Genomic DNA, 23653 nt, shown 5'->3' on the forward strand with positions numbered 1-23653 from the left:
GTACTTATAATTAAATGAGATGTTTAGGGGTTAGTAGCTGCCTCAGAGGAAAAAGCAACATTTTAAGCAAATTCTGAAAATTGTACGACTCAGGATAAAAATTACCAGGTTTCATAGGTGCTATAAGTCCTCTGATTTTATGTGATGTGAGACACTGAGCTTAATCTAACACTGCTGAGAAATATTAAAGAATATGATCCACTATATGTACTGTCAGGGGCAGCTGTAGGAGATACTAATAAAGAATGATGAACAGAAGGTCAGAGTAAGCCTTATAAAGAATTATGAAAACTAGGACATCAGAGAAAGCTTAATGTATACTGATACAAATTGAATGACTGCTGTCGTTTACTAAAAGTAGGATGATGTATAATAACTGTAGTTTTAATAGCATACAAATAGAGAAGAAAATCTGCTATAGTCCTTGAGCTTTCTCTTTGATAAAGGGTGAGGTTTGCTTAGGTCATCACTGTGTTCCCCCCCTTGTTAACATGTCATAAGATTTTTCGTTTAGCTTGAAATCTTCCCCAACTGGTTTCTTCTTTTCTTACACGAACTTTTGGATTTAGTACTGTCTTTCCTCAAATGTATTATGGCTTCTTGTCTGTATGTTGAACATCTCTAGTAAAGTAAACTTTTAAAGGAACCCAGGTATTATGTTCATCGTGTTCTACAGAGGCAGCATACTAGTAGCCCCTGAGTACAATAACCATGTATCCTGGTTTGCCTGGATTTTTTGGGTTTTGACCATTGTCACGGTATAATTATTAATAGCACTTCCTTTCACTCCTTAAAATATCCTGGTTTGGATGATGGTCCCCTCTGCCCATGGGCTACAGATGTTTTGTTTAGTCTGCGTAGGGTGTTATTTATTTCATTATTATTTTGTTCATTTTAAAATTTCTATCAAGACCTTTTATATGAAAATGCTTTAAAAATCAGAAGATATGACACACACATTCTCTTTTGCTGCATCTACTGCGAGAATGATGACCATTCTCAGCAACCAGATTGTTAACATTCCAGAAAATGTTGATATCATGCTGAAGGGCTACACAGTTATTGTGAAGGGCCCCCGGGGAACCCTGCGAAGGGACTTCATCATATTGGTATAGAACTCAGTCTACTTGGGAAGAAAAAGAAGAGGCTTCAGGTTAACAAATGGTGGGGAAATAGAAAGGAGCTGGCTACATTCGCCCTCTCTGTAGTCATGTAAAGAGCGTGATCAAGGGTGTTACACTGGGCTTCCGTTTCAAGGTGAGATCTGTGTATGCTCCCTTCCCCATCAACATTGTCATTCAGGAGAGTGGGTCTCTGGATGAAATAAATTTCTTGGGTGACAAATACATCCGGAGGGTTTGGATGCAGCCAAGTCTTACCTGTTTAGTATCCCAAGCCCAGAAAAATGAGTTATTTCTCCAAGGAAATGACATTGAACTTGATCAAATTCAGCTGCTTTGATTCAGCAAGCTACAACAGTGAAAAATAAGGATATAAGAAAAATTTTTAATGGTATCTATGTCTCTGAAAAAGGAATAGTTCAGCAGGCTGATGAGTAGGTTCTAAGGAATTGTACAGCAATGGAAACAACAAGATACCAACCTATTTGATTTTAAAGATATGATAAAATTCATCTGTTAATTTGGAAAAAAAAAATAGAAGATATGGCAATACTGGTTTGGAATTTCTACATGAATAACTGCTGGCAAGCTAAATCATGGCCACCTCTTTTTAGGATAGGAAGTGTGCTTTCTGCCGTCTTCATTTATATGTTGGGTTCTGGCCTCTGAAGACATCTGAATTTGTTACTCCTGATGTATAGTAATCTAACTATACTGTGGGTACACAGCAAATACTGATAACAGAGTAGTTTTCTGAATATAAGACTGAAGCTTATATTCCCTTTGAATCTTTTGTTTGCCTGATATGTAGTAATCATTCAATAAATGCCCTTATCCATAGACCAGCAGTTTAATAATGGACAACTTGTGCTATAATCATTTGTGGAAATTTGTTAAATATGCTGCCTCAGCTCAGGCCTGTTGATTCAGAATCATGGGTGATGATGTCTATGAATCTGCATTTTTAACAAGTTCCCATAAGTGATTCTAATGACACTAAATTTTGGAAATCACTGCCATAAACTACCTCAAAATTATTTTCAAACCTTTAAATGCTTTTAAAATTTTTAATTTTATTTACATTTTGTTTACATTTCTTTACATACTGTTTAGGTTTTACTGGTCTGAAATATGTACTTTAGTAATTCTGGTGTGTGTGCGTGTGTGTAAAACAGCTACCAGTGTGAAAATGAACTAAATTTAGCATTTTCCTTTGTTGTCATGTGCTTAATTATATTATGTTATATGTGTTATATATATATATGTCATAATAATATACAATTCCCCAAATGAATTTTTTTTCCAGATTTTAAAAGGAGAATGCCTCCTGGGCCTTTCCAGTTTTACTGATAATAGGTAAGCACTAAAGGTATCTGGCATATTATAGGCTGTCAGCTAATGATTCACTGAAATTTATTAAGAGAAACATTGTATCAGGGTAACTCCTCTAAAGTTCAGATTTCCTCTTCTTTAGTGGCTTTGAATGGGTATTGTCACCAAGCCTTCTTGGCTTTAAGTATATTTGAAACAACTTCTCTTCTAAGAAACTCATAAGCTGACCCAATGATTTCTATATTTGATTTTATATACTTTCATTAATCAAATGTTGGCAAATTCAGAATGCACATATTTGAAAGTTACTGTTGTTTCCCCAGTGATCAGATGTAATTTTCTTTTCCTCAATTACGACTAATTTTCAGATTAAGTATATATTCTCTCTCACTCACTGCTGAAAATGATTTTTTGCTGTACATGTGAATTTTTAAAAATGTTCACAATTGGACAGGAACCCCTGATATTCTCTGGTGGACAGAGTTAATAAAAACTAGAAGTAGTCAATTTTTGCAGACTGTGGACTCTAAATCTGTGTTCAAGTCAAGATAATCTATTGTGTAATTTAGTTTTATCCTAGCTGCTTAAAATAGTTCTCTTTGCAGCAAAGCAGTAAACAAGGAGTATGAAGAGTATGTTCTAACTGTTGGTGATTTTGATGAGAGGATCTTTTTGGGAGCAGATGCAGAAGAGGAAATTGGAACTCCTCGAAAGTTCACTGAAGATACCCCATTAGGGAAACTGACAGCACGGACTAATGTGGAATGTAATCTTCAACAGCACTTTGAAAAAGTAATATAACATAGCCTGGCTTCAGTCTTGAATATTCTTTTCTCTCTCTATATATGTGATTCTACTAACAACAGAAGCATCTTTCAAGTTAAATCTTGAGTTTCTTCTACTAATCCATATTTACCTTGAAAATCTTAAAAGGTAATTTTTAAAACTACAGCATTTGGTATTTTTACCTCATTTCTTGCTATTATTCATATTTTGGATACAGTTTCCCAATATGTCTGAATTTCTCATTAGAGTATGTGTTTGATATGAAGGATTTGTGCTTTCTTACCATTCTTTCTTTTGGTCAATTAAACATTCGTTCTGTTGCTTTCAAATTTGGTTTGCTTTCCTGTCCATGATGTAAACTATGTGTTCTTCCCTAAATTCAGCCATATAATGCTGAACTTGATTGTTAATGGCCAAAGTTTAATTCTGTATTTATGTGTGAAATGGGTTATAGGATGAAGTCTAATGGAAAATACGCTGATTTAGAAGGTAGAAAACCTAAGTTTTAGTCCAAGCTGTGTTATTAACTTTCTCTTAAGTTTTTTTTTTTTGTATTCTCTTTGCCTGTTTCCACATATGTAAAATAAAAATATGTATACATTATATTTCAAAGAAGTATTATGATCATAGAATGAGGTTATAGAAAGATAATGCTTTGAAAAATTATTACTCAAATGTAAGAATGTTAAGGCATAATATTGCTAAAAATTTGGTAGGTAACCAGAAGAAGGGAAATGGTAACCTACCACTAAATAGGAATATTGAAGATGATATATGTACTGAATTAAATACATATTGAGGGGGAAGGTAGCTTTTTCTTTTTTAATTTTAAACTTTTTATTTTGAAATACTTTCAAACTTAAAGGGCAGTTACAAAAATAACTCCCCTTTCCACCTGCGCCCTACCTCTGGTAATCTGTACTCTGCTTTTTGTCTCTGTGACTTTGCATATTCTCCAGTATTTTCTTTGATTTTACAAAGGGGCTTAAATTTAACATCCTAAATGTATAACAATCACATTTGCTTTTATACCAACTTAAAAACTTCAATAGTATACGTAAATTAGGTTCCTAAATCCCTCCATCCCCCCACCTTTATGTAGTTCTTGTCACAAATTACATAAGTCCAAATCCATTGATTTATCATTACATCTGCCTTTTAGATCCTGTGGGAAGTAAAAAGTGGAGTTACAAAGCAAAACTACAATGGTACTAACATATTTACCCACGTCATTACCTTTGCTGGAGATCCTGATTTCATTGTGTGGCTTTGTTCTCTTGTCTGTTTTCCTTCCCTTTCAACCTTCAGAATTTTCTGTAGCATCTCTTGTAGGGTCGGTCTAGTGGGGATGAACTTCATTGGCTTTTTTTGTTGTTGTTCTTTTTTTTTTTATTAATTAAAAAAAATTAACACAACATTTAGAAATCATTCCATTCTACATATGCAATCAGTAATTCTTAATGTCATCACATAGATGTATGGTCATCATTTCTTAGTACATTTGCATCGATTTAGGAAAAGAACTAGCAAAACAACATAAAAAGATATAGAATGGTAATATAGAGAAAAAAATTAAAATAATAATAAAAATAAAAATAAAAATAATAATAAAAAATATATATATAAAAAAAGGGAAAAAAGAAAAAAAACACAAACAAAAACTATAGCTCAGATGCAGCTTCATTCAGTGTTTTAACATAATTATGTTGTTCATTTTTTTTAATTTAAGAAAACAAACAATACACTTAGACCCACCAACAATGGATATCTTAGTTAGCTTAACCATAGGCATATTTAAATAAAATATCCATATGATCATTGTAAAGCCTGTGTTTGCACAGTAAGTTTCCTAAGTTAAATTAAAATTAAGGCAACAAGGAAAAAATCTACATATTCAGATAGCAAAGTTCTTAAATTCTAAGTATTAAACACTTAGATACCATTTGATCAGTTGACACAACTGTGATTGTTCTCAAAATAACAAGTAGAGAGCTCTTACAAATATCTGCATTGCTATAGTAATGATCTATGTTACTAAATATTTTCCTGATTTCAGGAAAATATAAAGATACAAATATTTTTACAATTAACATATGTAAATCTTAATCACCTAAAATGGATATCTAAGTTAGCTTATCCATAGGCATATTTTTAAAAAAATTATGTAATCATCATAAAGCCTGTTGGTACAATATGTTTCATAAACCAAATTAAAATTAAAGCAAGGAAGGAAAAAAATCTATAAATACAGATGTTAGAGTTACTTGAATCTAAATTTTAAGCAGTATCTTAACTACCATTTGATTAACTATCAAAACTGTGTGCATTCTCAAAATATCAAGTAAAAAGTTATTACAAATATCAGCTTTGCCATAGTAGTGGGCTGTGTTATGAAATATCTTCAAATTTTTTATTTCAGGAATTTATTTTATCTAATATTACTATAACTGCCTGTAGTTTTTTTTAACTTTTTAGTTGTAAAATATAACACACACACACACACACACACACACATACACACACATATATATACACAAAGAAGGGAAAGAAAAAAAGCAATAATTTTCAAAGTACACTTCAACCAGCAGCTATTGGTTGTCATGGACTACCATGCCCTCAATTCAGATTTTTCCTTCTAGCTGCTCCAAACCACTGGTGGCCTTATCTGAGTCATAATAATGGATTCATACAATTTCTATCCTTTTAGTCTGACTTGTTTCACTCAGCATTATGTCCTCAAGGTTCATCCATGTTGTCATATGTTTCGGGACATCATTTTGTCTAAATGCTACATAATATTCCATCTCATATGTGTATACCACATTTTGTTTAACCACTCATCTGTTGATGAGCATCTCTTGGCAATTGTGAATAGTGCTGTTATGAACATCGGTGTGTAAATGTCTGTTCGTGTTACTGCCCTTAACTCTTCTGGGTATATATGAAGTATTGGTATTGCCAGGTCATAGAGCAACTCAATATTTATTTTTCTGAGGAAACGCTAAACTGATTTCCACAGTGGCTGAACCATTTTACATTCCCACCAACAGTGAATAAGTGTTCCAATTTCTCCACATCCTCTCTAACATTTATAGTTTCCTATTTGTTTAATAGCAGCCATTGTTATAGGTGTGAGGTGATATCTCATTGTGGTCTTAATTTGCATTTCCCTTATAGCCAATGAAGATGAGCAGTTCTTCATGTGTTTTTTAGCCACCTGTAGTTGCTGTTCAGAATAGTGCCTATTCATTTCCTCTGCCCATTTTATAATTGGGTTGTTACTTCTTTTGTTGGTGAGCTGTATAAGTTCTTTATGTACACAGGATATCAAACCTATATCTGATATGTGGTTTCCAAATATTTTCTCCCATTGAGTTGGCTGCCTCTTCACCTTTTTAACAAAGTCTTTTGAGGCACAGAAGCTTTTGATCTTTTTTTTTTTTTTTAACATGAGCAGGCACTGGGAATCGAACTTGGGTCTATGGCATGGCAGGCAAGAACTCTGCCACCTTGGCCTGCCCGAAGCTCTTGATGTTAAGGAATTCCCATTTCTGTATTTTTTATTTTACAGCTTATGCTTTAGGTGTAAAGTTTAAGAAGCTACCTCCTATTGCTAGATCTTTAGGATGTTTCCCTGCATTTTTTTCTAGAAATTTTATGGTATGGCTCTTACATTTAGGTCTTTGATCCATTTTGAATTAATTTTTGAATAGGGTGTAAAATAGGGGTCCTCTTTCATTCTTTTGGCTATTGAAATCCAGTTCTCCCATGTCCATTTGTTGAAAAGACTATTCCATCCCAATTCAGTGGATTTGGGGGCCTTTTCAAAGATCAAATGTCCATAAATTTGGTGGTCAATCTCTGCACTCTCAATTCTATCCCACTGGTCTGTCCTTTTGTCTTTGTGCCAGTACCATGCTGCTTTGACCATGTGGTTTTATAGTAAGCATTGAAGTCAGGAAGTGATAGACTCATCCGCTCTTCTATTTTAGGATATCTTTAGCTGTTCAAGGTCTCTTTCCCTTCCATATAAATTTGATAACCAGTTTTTCCAAGTCTTCAAAGCAAGTTGTTGGGATTTTTATTGGTATTGCATTGAATCTGTAGATTGATTTGGGTAGGATTGACATCTTGATGATATTTAACCTTCCTATCTATAAGTGTGGAATAGCTTTCCATCTATTTAGGTCATTTAAATTTTTTTTAGCAATTTTTTGTAATCTGTGTATAAGTCCTTGACATCCCTGGTTAGGTTTATTCCTAGATACTTAATTCTTCTGGTCACTATTCTGAGTAGAATTTTTTCCTTAGTTGTCAACTCAGATAGGTCCTTGCCTGTGTATTTTTGTACATTAATCTTGAATCTTGCCACTTTGCTGAGTTCGTTTATTAGCTCAAGTAGTTATACTGTAGATTTCTCAGGATTTTTTCAGTATAGGATCATGTCATCTGTAAATACTAAAAGTTTTACTACTTCCCTTCCTATTTGGATGCCTTTTAATTCTTTCTCCTGTCTAATTGCTTGAGCTAGTACTTCTTATACAATGTTGAATAATAGGGCATCCTTGTCTCATCCCTGATCTCAAGGGGAATGCTTTCAATTTCTCACTGTTAAGTATGATACTGCCTATGGGTTTTTCATATATGCTCTTTATAATATTGAGAAAATTACCTTCAATACCTAATTTTTGAAGTGTTTTTATCAGGAAAGAATGCTGGATTTTGTCAAATGCTTTTTCAGCATCAATCGATATGATCATATGATTTTTCCCTTTTGTTTTGTTAGCATGCTATACTACATTGATTGATTTCCTTATATTAAACCATCCTTGCACTCCTGGAATGAATCCCACTTGATCATGATGTATAATTCTTTTAATGTGGCATTGGATATGATTTGTTAGTATTTTGTTAAGAATTTTCGCATCAATGTTGTTTAGGGAGATTGGTCTGTAGTTTTCTTTTCTTTTATTGTCTTTATCCAATTTTGGTATTAGAGTGATTTTAACTTTATAAAATGAGTTAGGTAGCATTCCTTTTCCTTCAATTTTTTAGAAGAGTTTGAGCAGGATTGGTGTCAGTTCTTTCTTAAAAGTTTGATAAAATTCTCCTGTGAAGCCATCAGGTCCTGGGCTTTCTTTGTGGGAAGATTTTTGATGACCAATTTGATCTCTTTGTTATTGGTTTCGATTGAGAGCTTTCATTTCTTGTCAAGTCAGTATAGGTAATTCCTGTATTTCTAGGAATTTGTGCATTTCATCACAAATGATCTAGTTTGTCGGCATTTAGTTGTTCATAATATTCTCTTATGATTTATTAAAGTTCTTCATGATCTGTGGTCACAACCCCCCTCTCATTTCTGATTTTATTTATTTGTGTCCTCTTTTCTTTTTTGTTAGTCTAGCTAGGGGACCATCAATTTTATTTGTTTTCTCAAAGAAACAACTTTGAGTTTTGTTGATCCTTTCTATTTTATTGTTCTCCAGTGTGTTTATTTTTATTTCTGCTTTAGCTTTTATCGTTTCTCTTCTTTTATTTGCTTTAGAGTCAGTTTGCTCTCCTTTCCCTAAATTCTCCAGGTGAGCTGTTAAATCCTCAAGTTTTGCTTGTTCTTGTTTTTTTTTTTAATATAGGTATTTAGGGTAATACGTTTCCCTCTCAGCATTGCCTTTGCTGCATCCTGTAAGTTTTGATATGCTATATTCTCAATATCATTGTCTCCGGATATTTACTAATTTCTCTATCAATTTCTTCCTTGACCCACTGATTATTTAAGTGTGTGTGATTTAATCTCCATATATTTGAAAAAGCTCTGGTTCTTTGGTGATTATTAATTTCCAACTTTATTCTCCTGTGATCAGAGAAAGTGCTTTGAATAATTTTAATCTTGTTAAATTTATAGAGACTCGACTTTTGTCCCAGTATATGATCTATCCTGGAAAATGGTCCATGTGCACTAGAGAAGAATGTTTATCCTGATCTTTTGGGATGTAATGATCTATATATGTCTAATTCATTTATTTTATTGTTTAGGTTCTCGATTTCCTTGTTGATCCTCTGTGTGGTTGTTCTATCTCTAGTGGAGAGTGGTGTATTGAAGTCTCCCACTATTACTGTTGGTATGTCTATAGCTCCCTTTGGTTTTCCCAATATGTGCCTGATGTACTTTGGAGCTCCTTGATTGGGAGCATACACATTTATGATTGTTATTTATTCCTGGTGAATTGTCCCTATTATTAATATGTCATGCCCTTCTTTGTCTCTTATGATAGCTTTACATTTAAAATCTATTTTGTCTGATAGTATGGCTACTTCTGCTTTCTTTTGGTTACAGCTTGCATAAAAGGTCTTTTCCCTCCTTTCACTTTCAATCTAACTGTGTCCTTGAGTCTAAGATGTATCTCTTGTAAACAGCATATAGATGGATTATATTTTTTGATCCATTCTATCAGTCTGTATCTTTTAATTGGTGAGTTTAGTCAATTAACATTCAAAGTAATTACTGTAAAAGCAGTTCTTGAGTGTATCATCTTGTCCTTTATTTTTTATTTGTCAGATCTGTGTATTGTTTTCCTTCTCTCTCTCTCTTTTCCTTTAAATTACCTTTACTCATATTCTTTAATTCTGTGCCCTCCTCCAGACCTCCCTCTCCTGTCTTTTTTTATCAGCTGACAGAGCTTCCTTTAGTATTTCTTATAGGGCTGGTCTCCTGTTAACTAGTTCTCTCAATCTTTCTTTATCTTTGAAGATTTTAATCTCTCCCTCAATTTTGAAGGATAACTTGTCTAGATAAAGAATTCTTTGTTGAAAGCCTTTCTCGTTCAGAATCTTAGATATATCATACCACTGTCTTCTTGCTTCTGTGGTGCCTGTTGTGTAGTCTAAGGTCAGTCTTATGTAGTAGTGTTTCCCCTTATGTAGTAGATTCCTTTTCTCATGCTGCTTTCAGGACTTTCTGTTTCTCTTCAACACCTGACAGTCTGATTAGTATGTGTCTTGGAGTAGGCTTGTTTGGATTTATTCTGTTTGGAGTTCACTGGGTCTCTTTGGTGAACATATTCATGTCTTTTATAAGGGTTGGGAAGTTTTCTCTGGTTATATGTTCAACTAACTTTCCCAACCCTTTACCCTTCTCTTCTTCTGGGACACCAATAATTCTTATATTTTTGCGCCTCTTGTCCATCATTTCCCTAAGATCCAGTTGCATTTTTTCCCTCTTTCTTGCCATTTGTTCTTTTGTGCACTCTAGTTCTATTCTATCTTCTAGCTCACTTATTCTTCCTTCTGCTTCTTCGAATCTGCTATTCTGTGTCGTCACCATATCTTTTATTTGGTCTACTGTATCTTTCATTTCTGTGAGATCTGCCATTTTTCTATTTTACCTCCAGAATTATTCTTCATGCTCTTCTAGTGTCTTCTTGATATCCTTTATTTCTTTATAAATATCCTGAGTAAGTTGTTCCATATTCTGTGTCCCCTCTGGAATTTTTTTTTTTTAGAAAAAAATAATCTTTAATATTTATACTCCAACCAAGATAGCTCTTCAGTTATGTAAGTTACATTTGTTTCTTTTTCTTTCTTTCTGGTTTTTTTTTTGGTGCTTGGTTTATTTATTTATTTATTTTATTTATTTATGTATTTATTATTTATTTTTTTATTGCCAAAACAAAACGTACAAACATGAACATTCTTAACATATGCACATTCCATTCTTGGTGTATAATCAATGACTCACAATATCATCACATAGTTGTATATTTATCACCATGATCATTTCTTAGAACATTTGTATCACTCCAGAAAAAGAAAAAGAAAAAAGAAAACACTCATATATACCATACCTCTTACCCCTCCCTCTCATTGACCACTAGTATTTCCATCTACCCAATATATTTTAACCTTTGTTCCCCCTATTTTTTCTATACTCTCACCATTCCCTTTCATTGATCACTAGTATTTCAATCTACTCAATGTATTTTAACATTTGTTCCCCCTATTATTTATTTATTTTTAATCCATATTTTTTACTTATCTGTCCATACCATAGATAAAAGGAGTATCAGGCACAAGGTTTTCACAATTGCACAGTCCCCTCTGGAATTTTCACTTGGTCATTTGGCTGGGCCATTTCTACTTGGACCTTTGTGTGTTTTGTGATTTTTCTCTTGTGTTCAGGCATTTGATTATTTTGATATTGTTATTATGCAGGTTGGTTTCCCTCACTCTTCTAAAGTTATGTATTTACTTAGTTTTTGCTGAATGTTTCCTTTTGCACTTTGTCAGTTATTCTTTGCCAAATCAAGGTCCAGATCTCATGTAGGGGATGTACTTCAACTTAAGGGTCTATTTGTAAGGTAGGGTGGAGTGCACTGGTACTCCAGAGGCAGAATGGATGACTACCATGAAGGAGACAAGGTGGGCTCCTAGCCTGTGCAAACACATGCAAAAAAAAGAATGAGAAAAGGGCGGTCCACAGTGGCTCAGTAGGTAGAGTTCTCGCCTGCCATGCCCGAGACCTGGGTTCAATTCCCGGTGCCTGCCCATGCAAAAAAAAAAAAAAAAGGAGAAAAGAAAAGAAAAAAGAGATAATAATAATAATGAAGTAAAATAATAGTATAATAAAAATATGAAACTCCATTGTTAGTGTGTTGGGTATTGGGGCATCAAAGTAACAGCGTGGTTTTGGACTCTATCTTCTATGAAATATTTGTAATTATGATGAATTATTTATGAAAAATAATAGAAGACAAGAGTTCTGTAAAAAAGTTTTTAAAATGAGCAAAAATATATATATATGGAATTCAAAAACAAGAACCACAACAAAATACACCTCAACAGTAGTAGGCACTAGAATCAAAAGGAGAAACCCCAGGGCATACTGGGAGTGAACTCAGGCTGGTGCTCACCAGAGGGAGAGAAAGTTTAAGAGAAAAATAACAATAGTAATAATAAAAATAAATGAAATGGAGTAATAAAAAATAATATGTGAAATAAAATATAGAAAATGAGTAAAATATAATATAAAATCTCTATTAAAATTTTTTAATAATGAAAAGAACAAGTATATTACTAATCAAAACATACAGAAAGATCAGAAAGAAAGATATAAAGACTGAGATGGTATTATCTAGGAATGCCTAGTGTATATAATGATAGTGACTACATGAAAAAATTTAAAAATGTTTTGCATGAGGCAGAACAAAGATGTCAGTAATGCAGTGTGTTGAAAATAGATGGTAATTCTTATTTTAAAACTTTAACTTGTGTGTGAGACTAAAGCAAAAAATGTTTATTTGGTACAAAATTTATATTTTGACTAGTGCATTTTCTAATATAACTTATGTGAACAGCTTAACTGAACACCATAAGTACATGGAACCTTGAGTAGGGTGTGAGATTTTGTAGGTTTGTCCAGGGTGATGCCTCGATAATCCCAGAAGGATTTGAACAGTGAATAAAAATGTATTTGCAAAGTTTCCTTGGGGGAATGGTGAGAAAGGGGGAAAATTCAACTTCCCCAAGTGGAGAATTCTTGATATTCTCACAAGCAGTAGGAACAACCAAAGCAATAGGCTGAGCCCCCAATCTAGGGGTTTGTTCATATGAAGCTTAACCCCGCAAAGGATAGGCTAAGCCTACTTAAAATTAGGCCTAAGAGTCACCCCCAAAGAGCCTCTTTCATTGCTCAGATGTGGCTTCTCTCTCTCAGCCAACACAAGCAAACTCACTGCCCTCCTGCTCTCTACGTGGGACGTGACTCCTATGTGAACCTTCCTGGCAATGTGGGAGAGAAATCCTAGAATGAGCTAGGATTCAGCCAGCACCAACGGATTGAGAAAACCTCAACTGAAAGGGGGAAGAGAGAAATGAAACAAAATACAGTATCAATGACTGAGAGATTCCAAACAGAGTCAAGAGGTTATCCTTGGCTTATTTTTAAGCATTAAATAGACATCACCTTTTTAGTTAAGGTTTAATAGAGAAACTGAGGGGAACTGCCTGAAAATGTAGAGCTGTGTTCCAGTAGCCATGTTTCTTGAAGATGATTGTGTAAGGATATAGCTTTCACAATGTGACTTTATGATTGTGAAAACCTTGTGTCTGATGCTTCTTTTATCTACCTTATGGACAGATGAGTAAAACATATGGATTAAAAATAAATAAATAATGGGGAACATATTAAAATAAATTTAGTAGAGTGAAATGCTAGTGATCAATGAAAGGAAGAGGTAAGGGGTATGGTATGTATGAATTTTTTTTTCTTTTTATTTCTTTTTCTGAATTGATGCAAATGTTCTAAGAAATGATCATGATGATGATATGCAACTGTGATGATATTGTGAATTACTGATTATATATGTAGAATGGAATGATCATATGGTAAGAATGTTTGTGTTTGTATGTTGGTACATTTAATAAATAAATAAATAAATAATGTACAGAAAGAATATGTTTTAAAAGGGAGGGAAGTTAAAAAGGAATATTGAGAAGAAAAAATAAAATTAAATAAAAATAAATACCTAGGTAGATAGGGAGTTAGCTTACCTGCACTTACCCCTTCTCCTCAGCAGGTGGCAACAGTGAGGCTCCTCCTTCAAGCTCTCCCCTCCCTGTCTGGTGCAGCCGACCTGCACTTACTGCATCTGGCCAGCAGATGATGCTCTAGAGTGTCCTCCCTCATCCCCGCCCCTCCTGGCCAGAGTGACTAGGGGTCGGCGTGTTCAGCAGGAGGTCCCCTCTGCCAGCAGCAGCTGACCAGCAGGTCTCAGCCAGGGGAGTGGGAAGCCGACCAGCATGTGGGGGATCAGCTGATCTGCAGTGCTGGTGGGCCTGCCAGATACTGTGACTGTGGGCTGGCTTTTCCCTTACCCACCAGGGTGATGACTCCCCACCACTGCGAGGCCCACCCTACCATGGGCAATCACTGTTCTCCCTGCAGGGGCTGTCCACCACAACCATGTGGGGAGGTTTCCCCAGCTGGCAGCTGTGCAAGCTGGAGCGAAGGAGGGTCAGTTCCCTCCTGTCGCACCTCCCTGGTGCACTGCAGTTCACCCAGTGGGGAACCCAGTCACCCGTACCACTCACTATCTCCCAATCCTCGTCCCCCTCAGCTGCCTGAAGACCCTTCTAGACTACTCAACACCCTCAGGATCTGCTGTTCTGGACATTTTCTCCCGGTCTTCTATCTTGTTTCACAGAGCAGGAGTGAACTCACTTCACCTCCCTCCGCCACCTTCCCGGAAGCCCTCATTGGCTGTTGTTTATCTGGGAATGTCTTCATCTTTCCCTCCTTTTTTTTTTTTGGCATGAGCAGGCTCCCGGAATTGAACCTGGGTCTCTGGCCAGGCAGGCGAGAATTCTGCCACTGAGCCACTGTTGCCCACCTTTTCCCTCATTTTTATCAATTCCCCCATTTTTAAATACGCTTTTATCAGATATGGAATTATTGATTGGCAGTTTTTTGTTTTCAGCTTTTTAAATATGTCATTTGGGAATGCAATTTTTTGATCTCACAGATTTTTCTTTTCTCACAGAAAAGATCGTTTGCACCTTCTACCCCACTGACAGGACGGAGATATTTACGAGAAAAAGAAGCAGTAATCACTCCTGTTGCTTCAGCAACCCAAAGTGTGAGCCGGTTACAAAGTATTGTGGCCGGACTGAAAAATGCACCAAGTGAACAACTTACAGATATTTTTGAGTAAGTACAATACTGTTATTTTCCTGGATGTCTTTTTAAAATTAGATTTTATTTTATTTTTAGCATATTCAGAATTCTTGAAATAGTGGATATATGTCTGGCACATTTTACTGTGCCATTTCAATCACAAGGTATGTTGGCCTAAAACAAGCTGGAAGTACCTATTAAAGATTGTATATAAATATTTCATAATAAATAATATTAATTAATTATTATTAATTAATAATAATTAATAATTATTATTCTTAATAATAAGAAGAAATATTATTTATTTCATATAGACCTAGATCTAGAATCTGTAATCTAGGTTCTAGATTATATACCTACCCTAGAGAATGATTATAGACTCTCAAGGTTAAATATATCTTAAAGATCACTTATAAAAACAAACATTTATATATTTAGATATATATTTAAATATTGATTTAAAAACTGCCACATCATCTTTCTAATAAATATTTTTCTTAATTCAGGTTTATTGAAATATAATTTATATATAATAAGAATCACCCTTTTTAGTGTACACTTGTGTGAGATTTAACAATACTTTCATACAGTTGTATAACCACTTCTACTGCAATCAAAACACGAAATAGTATATCACCCCCAAAATTTGTGCTTCTTTGTAGTCGACTCCTCCCTCAGTCTCTGGCAACCACTGATATGTCTTCTGTCCCTATAGTTTTGCTTTTTCTGGAACATCATATAAACAGAAGCATGACATAGAGGACGTGAACTCCTCTGATGTTTGCAATTCCAAACAGAATAGTATGTCAGGTGACTTTATTTGAAGGCTGTGAACTTGTTTGAAATATGCTTTGTTTCCATATATGAAGTTATAAGTGAAAATAGAACTTTGGCCACTAAAAACCAAAGTAATACTTGAAAGAAAAAGATGTTTCTAATCTTTTTTTTTTCCACCATGGTAATTGTGTTACTCTTGTATTTTGTAGGTCATGTAAGCGTAATCCTATAGAAAATATTATGAAAATAGTGAAAGGAATAGGAGAGACTTTCTGCCAACACTACACTCAGTCAACAGATGAACAGCCAGGATCCCATATAGGTAAAAACAGAAAACTAAGATTGGTCCAGCATTAAAAGTAGATAGATTGTCCTCACCAAAATAATAGAAATTATCATTATTTCTTCCTTTCCTGCTATTCTTACTTTACAGATTAAAGTTTTGTTCCTCAGTCCTTAACAGCTAGATTTCATTAATACATATTTTCCTGTTCTTTCCCCTGCAGACTTTGCTATAAACAGACTAAAACTTGCAGAAATTTTGTATTATAAAATGTTAGAGTCTGTAATGGTTCAGGAAACACGAAGACTTCATGGAATGGACATGTCAGTAAGTAGACCCACACTCCCAGCCACTGGCAAGGTCAAAAAACCCTAAGCTTAGGGAGGCAATGTTTTGAGAGGCTCCATAATGCTTTGTAGGAGTCAGCAGTCTGTGGTAAACATGGCAAAGATAACATAGTAGTTGACCTTAGTTGTCTTTGGCACTTCTAGTGCCAGGCACCTGTACACAGAAATATGAAATACGTAAAATTTGTCTTTGGCACACAATCAACCTCCTTTCTTTTCGGGTCCTTTTTTGTCCTTTATTCTTAGCTAGCTAATAATGAATCCTTCCAACCATTCAACCACCTGATAATTGAAGTATTGCCCATACCTCCCAGGGATTTTGGATTATAAAATAGTGATGTCCTAAAAAAAGATTGCTTCATTTCTTTGAATATCTGACCAAGTCTAACCATACTTTCCAACACTGATATAAAAGATAAAGAATTTTTCCACAAAGTCAAGCCTGTCGTATGATTTGTCAGTTTCGTTCCCTCTTTCCCTTACCCATCTTGCACTCACTCTTGGAGCCCTCTGACCTTATATTCTAATAAGAACAGATTGATGTCTAAGGATGCTACATAACTTAACATGAAATTTCTCTATTTTCCTAGAAATTTTCTTCATCCTTCTGTATTGGTGTCCCTTTTTCCTGAATCCTTTGTCTTCATCTTTCATGGTTTATCCCAACATTTTGATGGAGTATATGCTCCCAAAGCTTCCTGAGAAATTGTGTATAGGAAGTAAATTTTTTAACTTCTTATTCTGAAATATTTACAGATTCATAGAAAGTTGAAAAATAGTACAGAAAGTTCCCTCTATTCATTTTCCCACAATGGTTACATTATTCATAATATAATATCAAAACCAGAAAATTGACATTAGAACAATGTGTTTGTATAACTCTCTACCACTGTATCACATGCTTGGAGTAGCATAACTACCACCAAAACCAAGATACCGAACTATTCTGTCACCAGAAAGATCTCCTTCATGCTACCGCTTTATAGTTGTACTCACTCCCCTCAAGCACTGTTTTCCATCTCCATAATTTTATAACATACACTGTATGATTTAGTTATTTTAAGTGTGTTGGTTGTTTTATGACCCAGAGTATGGTTTATCTAGGTAAACGTTCTGTGGGGATTTGAAAAGAATGTTTATTCTGCTATTGTCGGGTGGAGTATTCTATAAATCATCATAGAATATAAATTCTATTTATATTCTATAAATGTCAACCTGTTGATTGATGGTGTTGAGTTCTTCTGTATCCTTTCTGATTTTCTGTCAGAAAATGGACGTTTTAGTCAGTTCTCTTATTTTCCATTTCTTTGTCTTGTTCATTTATGGATAGTTCAACTTTTTATCTTCTAATCCTAATGAATTTTTTATTTCAGCTATATTTTCATTTCCAAGAACTCTTTCTTGTTTTCTGGGCTTATTAATTTAGATTTCTTTGTAGTTTTCTTCTGTTGCCTGCTTTGTCTCAGTTTCCTCTGAGTTTCTTTTTTGTTTGTTTTGATCAACATTTTTGCATTAAAGGAAAGCCTCTAATGTCAGTTGATCCTTGATTGTCCACTTATACTGGAATGAGGCATTTAAAAAAGCAGTTTAGAGCTCTGGTTGCAAGAGTGGGAATGAAAGTCCAATGGCCTCAGATGATCAGGTGGCATCAGTTGTCAGTGTCTTTTCTGAAATGTTTCAGTTTCTCCAGAAAGAGATTTGCTAGTCTCTTGCCTGATTATTGGTGCTAAGGGGCAGAACAAGAGAGGAAACTTGGTCTCAATCTGCAGACTTTCACCTAAAACCTCAACCTCCTCTGTGCCTGGTGTTCTCAAGTTCTAAGTCTCTCTGGTTCAATTTTTTTTAGAGAATAATCTTCCAGATTCCTCCAACGATAGAATAGAAGTCTTATCACCTCAGTGTAGGGATGGAGGTAGAAATTTGAAGAACTCTAAATATTACAGACTTTCAAATTATCCATTCCTGTCGACCCCCTGCCTCACCCCTGCTTTCCATCCTACCTGTGCTCTCAGTTGCTGTCTCTTTCTCAGGTTTAATAGATCTATTTGTCTTAAGGGTCTCTCTGCAGGACTTTATGTTTGACCATTCTGTTCTTTGCTAAGTACTTTGTCATCCTTCTGTCTACTTTGAAGCTTCATATATTGTCTGGTTTTATGCAAGATAGAGTTTCAATTTCTCTTTCTTATTCTTTTTGTTGAGCTGAGATAATTTTTGAACCAAGGATGCCACAAACACCATCTTTAAAACCAGAAACTGATATTAAATCTTAAACTGAGTGATGAGAAGGACTTTACGGTGAAATAGTTTTTTCCCTTAACCCAACTTTAAAAAGTTTTAGCTGTGACATTTTATTACCTTCATTCCAGTGTTTTGAATAATACACTCTTATGATAACAAACTAATTGGCAGTCATATAAAAGGAAGCAATCTTAATGCTTTTTCTCTTGGTGGAGATATTAACTAATTTTTTTTCAAATCTCAAAGCAAATTGTTGCATATGCCTCATTTAAATTTAAGATCTTCCACTGAGCAAAAATTAGATATTATGAGAAAATTATTTACCAATTTCAGAACTCTGATTCTTTCTCTGGTAATCTAATACTATATAAGTTACAGAAATTATTTTATATTGTTTATATAGCCCTCTTTAAAGGCAAAGGCTGAAAGTGCCAAGAAATATTAAACAGTAGTCTTTTTCTGCCCCAAGGTTCTTTTAGAGCAGGATATATTTCATCGTTCCTTGATGGCCTGCTGTTTGGAAATTGTGCTCTTTGCCTATAGCTCACCTCGTACTTTTCCCTGGATTATTGAAGTTCTCAATTTGCGACCATTTTATTTTTATAAGGTGAGATAAAAGCAAAGTTCTGTTTTGATGTGCCTCACATAAACATTGTATTTATCTTAGTGCCAATGAAACACACTGTAATAATGTCTGGAAAATATTTCCAGAGGTGTTCTGAAAATATATATTTCTTTTAGTGGAATCAAAGACAACAGAGAGAGGATGAGGGATCAGTAAATTAAGCCCATCTCACAGCTTCAATGATTTTCTGTTACTGACTTGCAAATGTGACTACTTATTTTCGATGTTCCATATTTATGGATGGAAATCATAACCCTATTAAAAAGATGCATGAGGAAGAACAAAAATGCTTCCTCCCAAAGAAAGGTGTAAAACTGATTGTGGTGATAGACTAGCTAATGAAGGTATAATAATTTATTGTGATCCTTCCTCAATGTGTTAATTTGGTATATATTAATCTTGCTTACCGTCCCTTTTTTTCTGTTAGAACTGTTTTTATTAACCTTTGTCTTATAAGACAGAAGTCATAGCTACTGAACTATACCATCACAGTCAATAGCATTTAATGTTACCTAGTATCCAGATTTAAGACTAATGATAATGTTATGCTTATTGGCATGATTTAGTTCATGTTTAGTTATGTGTGCTACTCTCAAACTATTGATAGAAAAATTAGTTTGAAGAGTTAAATTTTTATAACTGAAATGTTCCTGAGGCAAAGTTATAGAAAGTCAGATCATTAGAAACCTTATTCATTTGAATTCTTGACTAAGCATAATTAAAATGTTTTAAAATTTTTTACGGAAAATTGATTCTATATATTTACTTTAGTGTTGCTGTTTGTGTTCAGATTTTCCTATTTGTTATCAGGAAAAAGTTCAGTTTTTGGCCACAACATTAATAATAATTTATATCTATTTGTAACCTCCTTATTTCATTCAAGAAGCTTTTTTTAAATGCTTTTGTTTTTTTAACCATATAAATAATAGATGCTCATTGAAGAAAAATAGAATATACAGATAAGTGTATGTATTAAAATCATCCATAATTATACCAGTCCAAAATAATCATTATTAATATTTTACGTGTATTTATTCAGACTTTATTCTAGATATTTTCTCTTATGAAAATGGAATTATAGTATATATAAGCAGTTCTTTTACAGTATTTTATTCATTTATCCTTTAGAAATATTGGAAAGAACAGTCTAGGAAGGGACAGTAAATTAAAAATTCATGGGAAAAAAAAAAATTCATGGGAACCCAAGTCCCAACTTCTAACACTGTTGGTCCATTGAACAGTTTACACCTATCACTGCCTCAATTTTCCATGAATAAAATAAAAAATGAAAAGAAAAATGTATGTGAAAATATTTTAAAGTAATGTTTTTTATAAATTAAAGGTCCTTTATAAATTAGAAGATATTAAGAAGCTCCAGACTTATGGTTCAAAGATGTCATGGGTTCTGTGTAACATAGTAAAGCCAGAGCCAGCAATATAAGCCCAGTCTAGAACTGACTACTTAAGACCACACTGTCTTCTCAATCTTCTCCTTTCCAGGTTATTGAGGTGGTGATCCGTTCAGAGGAGGGACTCTCCAGGGACATGGTGAAACATCTGAATAGCATCGAAGAACAGATTTTGGAGAATTTGGCATGGAGTCATGATTCTGCACTATGGGAGGCTCTCCAGGCTTCTGCTAACAGAGTTCCTACCTGTGAAGAAGTAAGGGCAAGCCTTGGTTACTAACATCATTTCTAAATAACAGCTTTATTATGATATAATTAATTCCTGTACCATATAATTCGTCCATTTAAAATATGCAATTCAATGGTTTTAAAAATATTAGCAGAGTTGTACAACCTTCAACACAATCAAATTTCTAATGTATTAATCACCTCAGAAAGAAACCACATACCCATTAGCCTTCACTCTCCATTTTCTTCCACCCTCTGAGCTCTAGGTGACCATTGGTCTACTTTCTGTCTCTCAATATGCCTATCCTGGACATTTCATATAAATGAAATCATAAATGTGGTCCTTTGTGACTGGTTTCCTTCACTTACATGATGTTTTCGTGGTCCATCCATGTCGTAGCATACATTTTTATTGACATAATATTCTGTTATATGAGTATACCACGTTTTTTTATCCATTTAGCAGTTGTTATATATGTGGGTTGCTTCTACCTTTGGGCTAATTTGAATACTTTTGTTTTGAACATCTGTGTACAAGTTTTAGGGTGGACATGTTTTCATTTTTCTTGTATATATCCCTATATGCTTCTAGGGCATAATTACTGGGACAAATGGTAACTCTAACCTTTAGAAGAAACTGTCAGACTGTTTTTCAAAGTGGCTGCACCATTTACATTCCCACCAGCAATGTGTAAGGGCTCCAGTTTCTTCTCATCCTTTCCAATACTCTTTTTATCTGTCTTCTTTATTATAGCCATCCTAGCAGGTATGCAGTGGTATCTTGTGGTTTTGATTTGCATTTCCCTGGTGGCTAATAAGGCTGAACATCTTTTCATAGCTTATTAGCCATTTGTACATCTAGAAAAGTCTATTCAAAGCCTTTGCCCATTTTTCAGTTGGGTTATGTTTTTTCATTATTGAGTTGTAGGGGCTCTTTATGTGTTCTAGATATGTCTCTTATCAGGTATATGCCTTGCAAATATTTTCTCCCATTCTGTATGTTGTCTTTTCATATTTTTGGTGCTGTCCTTTGGAGTACAAAAGTTTTTAATTTTGATGATGCAAAATTTAAATTTTCTTTTGTTGCTTGTACATTTTATGTCATATATAAGAAACCATTATGCCTATCAGTTTTTTACTTTTCAAATGTCTATATAAAGGTTAAATACTTGTCATTAGTGGTATTTAGAATTTTTTTAAAAATTAGACATTTGTGCCTAATACACATATCACACATTTTTGTTTAGTATTGTGTAAGAAGCTGAGTTTTCTCCTCTAACTAAGCTACTCTTTCGTACTCCTGGTTTTTTATCCTCTTTGGCATTTCTGTGTATCCTTATATTTCATTAATCTTCTTGAATTTTTCCCTAATCCCAAACTGTTGGAAGAACTGTCCAAGACCAGGAAGAATTAAAAAGATGGCTTCTTGAAATCTATCTTTAGGCCTCTTTGGTCTTTTGCAAGTGATTTTTATTAATTGGGAAGTCTTCAGTATTCATTAGTATTTCTGTTTTAGAATCCATCAGGAAAGTGGAAAAGGCTATAAACTTGAAGGAAGAAGATTTGGATTCGAGTCCTGGCCCTATTAATTAATTGTAGTATAGCCTTGGGCATATTTCACATTTTGAACCTCAATTTTCTCATACCTAAATTGAAAATGCTAATGCCTATCTCATAGTTTTACTTCTGGTGGGCAATAACTTAAATAGGTAAATTGTAAGATTAAGTGAGATGCACTCCTTTTCATATACATAGGCTACATTAAGAATTTTACGGAAGTTGACATATTTTACAAAGAGGTAAGAAGGAAAGGGAAATAAAATAGAAAAAGGTTAGAAAACTAATTTTCCATTATAGGTTTTAATTAGTAGGTGTCTTAGCTTGCTGGCCTGTTATAATTAGTGAAAGGTTTAAGAGATGAGAGGGTGAGAAAGAAAGAAAGTAGACCAGGAAATTTAAAGTGTGTTTTATTGCTGCGCTCCTGGGCACAGCTCACGGAACCCACGATGGAGAGAGGTGAGTCTGCGCCTGGGTCTTGGCATGGGCGGTTTTTCAAGCAAGGGGGTCAGGTGACGTCCGGAAGGGGTGGCACATTTAAGCAAGGGGGTCAGGTCGCGTTTTTTGCAAGCGCTATTATCGTAACAGTTAACTTCCTCGTTCGGAAGACATGTTGGGAGTGGCGACACAGCTCCACAGCTCGAGTTGCGATGTCTTTCCCCGTTCCCCCCGACCTAATAATTAGTAGGTGTTTTAGTTGGCTGGGTTGGGTTAAAGAATGGGAATTCGTTGTCTCTCAGTTTTGAGAACTAAAAGTCTTGCTTTGCCCTGTGGTCAGAAGCATTTGGCAACGCTTGGGGTTCCATGACTTTCCCATCACAAACCCATGTTCGCCCCTTTCTTTTCAGAGTCCCAGTGGCTTCCTCCCAATTACTTTACCTTTATAAAGCCTCAGTAGTCCAGATTAAGACCCACCCTGGGAGTAGACTTACAGGAAAGTAGTGGAATACAGAATTGCAGGTCTCACTCCTCTTCCCAAAACAGTGAGTAAACAAGCAGAAGTTGTCCGAAACAGTTGTTCTTGGGCTCCATAGACCAGGGGAGTACTGCACAGCATCCAGGGAAGACTGGGACAAAGAGATTGAAAAACTATGGTGAAAAACCAAGTAACTCACTTGGCTATGGCTACTGGCACCCATCCCCACCCTCAGGTCAGCATTGGGTAGGCCCAATCACTGCCTGGCAGGTTGCTTCAGACTGGAAGGTCCACGGAAGTCCACCTCCTCAAGAACAGAGGGGAACATAGCCCAGTGCTGATCCAGCTGTTGGCCAGCAAATTTAG

General features: G+C 34.8%; 1 protein-coding gene and 1 pseudogene across 10 annotated transcripts in view; both read left to right on the top strand.

Moving 5' to 3' along the window:
* RBL1 (RB transcriptional corepressor like 1) overlaps positions 1–23653 on the top strand; it is a 96911-nt gene that overhangs the window by 23247 nt on the left and 50011 nt on the right. For 9 of the 10 annotated variants that reach the window (XM_077169288.1, XM_077169335.1, XM_077169343.1 and 6 more), the window contains 7 exons: positions 2428–2477; positions 3059–3245; positions 14774–14940; positions 15894–16006; positions 16191–16294; positions 19022–19159; positions 20678–20842. In XM_077169288.1, coding sequence (XP_077025403.1) covers positions 2428–2477; positions 3059–3245; positions 14774–14940; positions 15894–16006; positions 16191–16294; positions 19022–19159; positions 20678–20842 — 924 coding nt within the window. The remainder of the gene's footprint in view (positions 1–2427; positions 2478–3058; positions 3246–14773; positions 14941–15893; positions 16007–16190; positions 16295–19021; positions 19160–20677; positions 20843–23653) is intronic. The other variant, XM_077169309.1, reaches the window with a different exon arrangement.
* Positions 3–2419, top strand: LOC143691207 (large ribosomal subunit protein uL6 pseudogene; annotated as a pseudogene).

This window comes from Tamandua tetradactyla, chromosome 1 (genome assembly GCF_023851605.1).
Source record: "Tamandua tetradactyla isolate mTamTet1 chromosome 1, mTamTet1.pri, whole genome shotgun sequence".
Taxonomy (NCBI): Eukaryota; Metazoa; Chordata; class Mammalia; order Pilosa; family Myrmecophagidae; genus Tamandua; species Tamandua tetradactyla.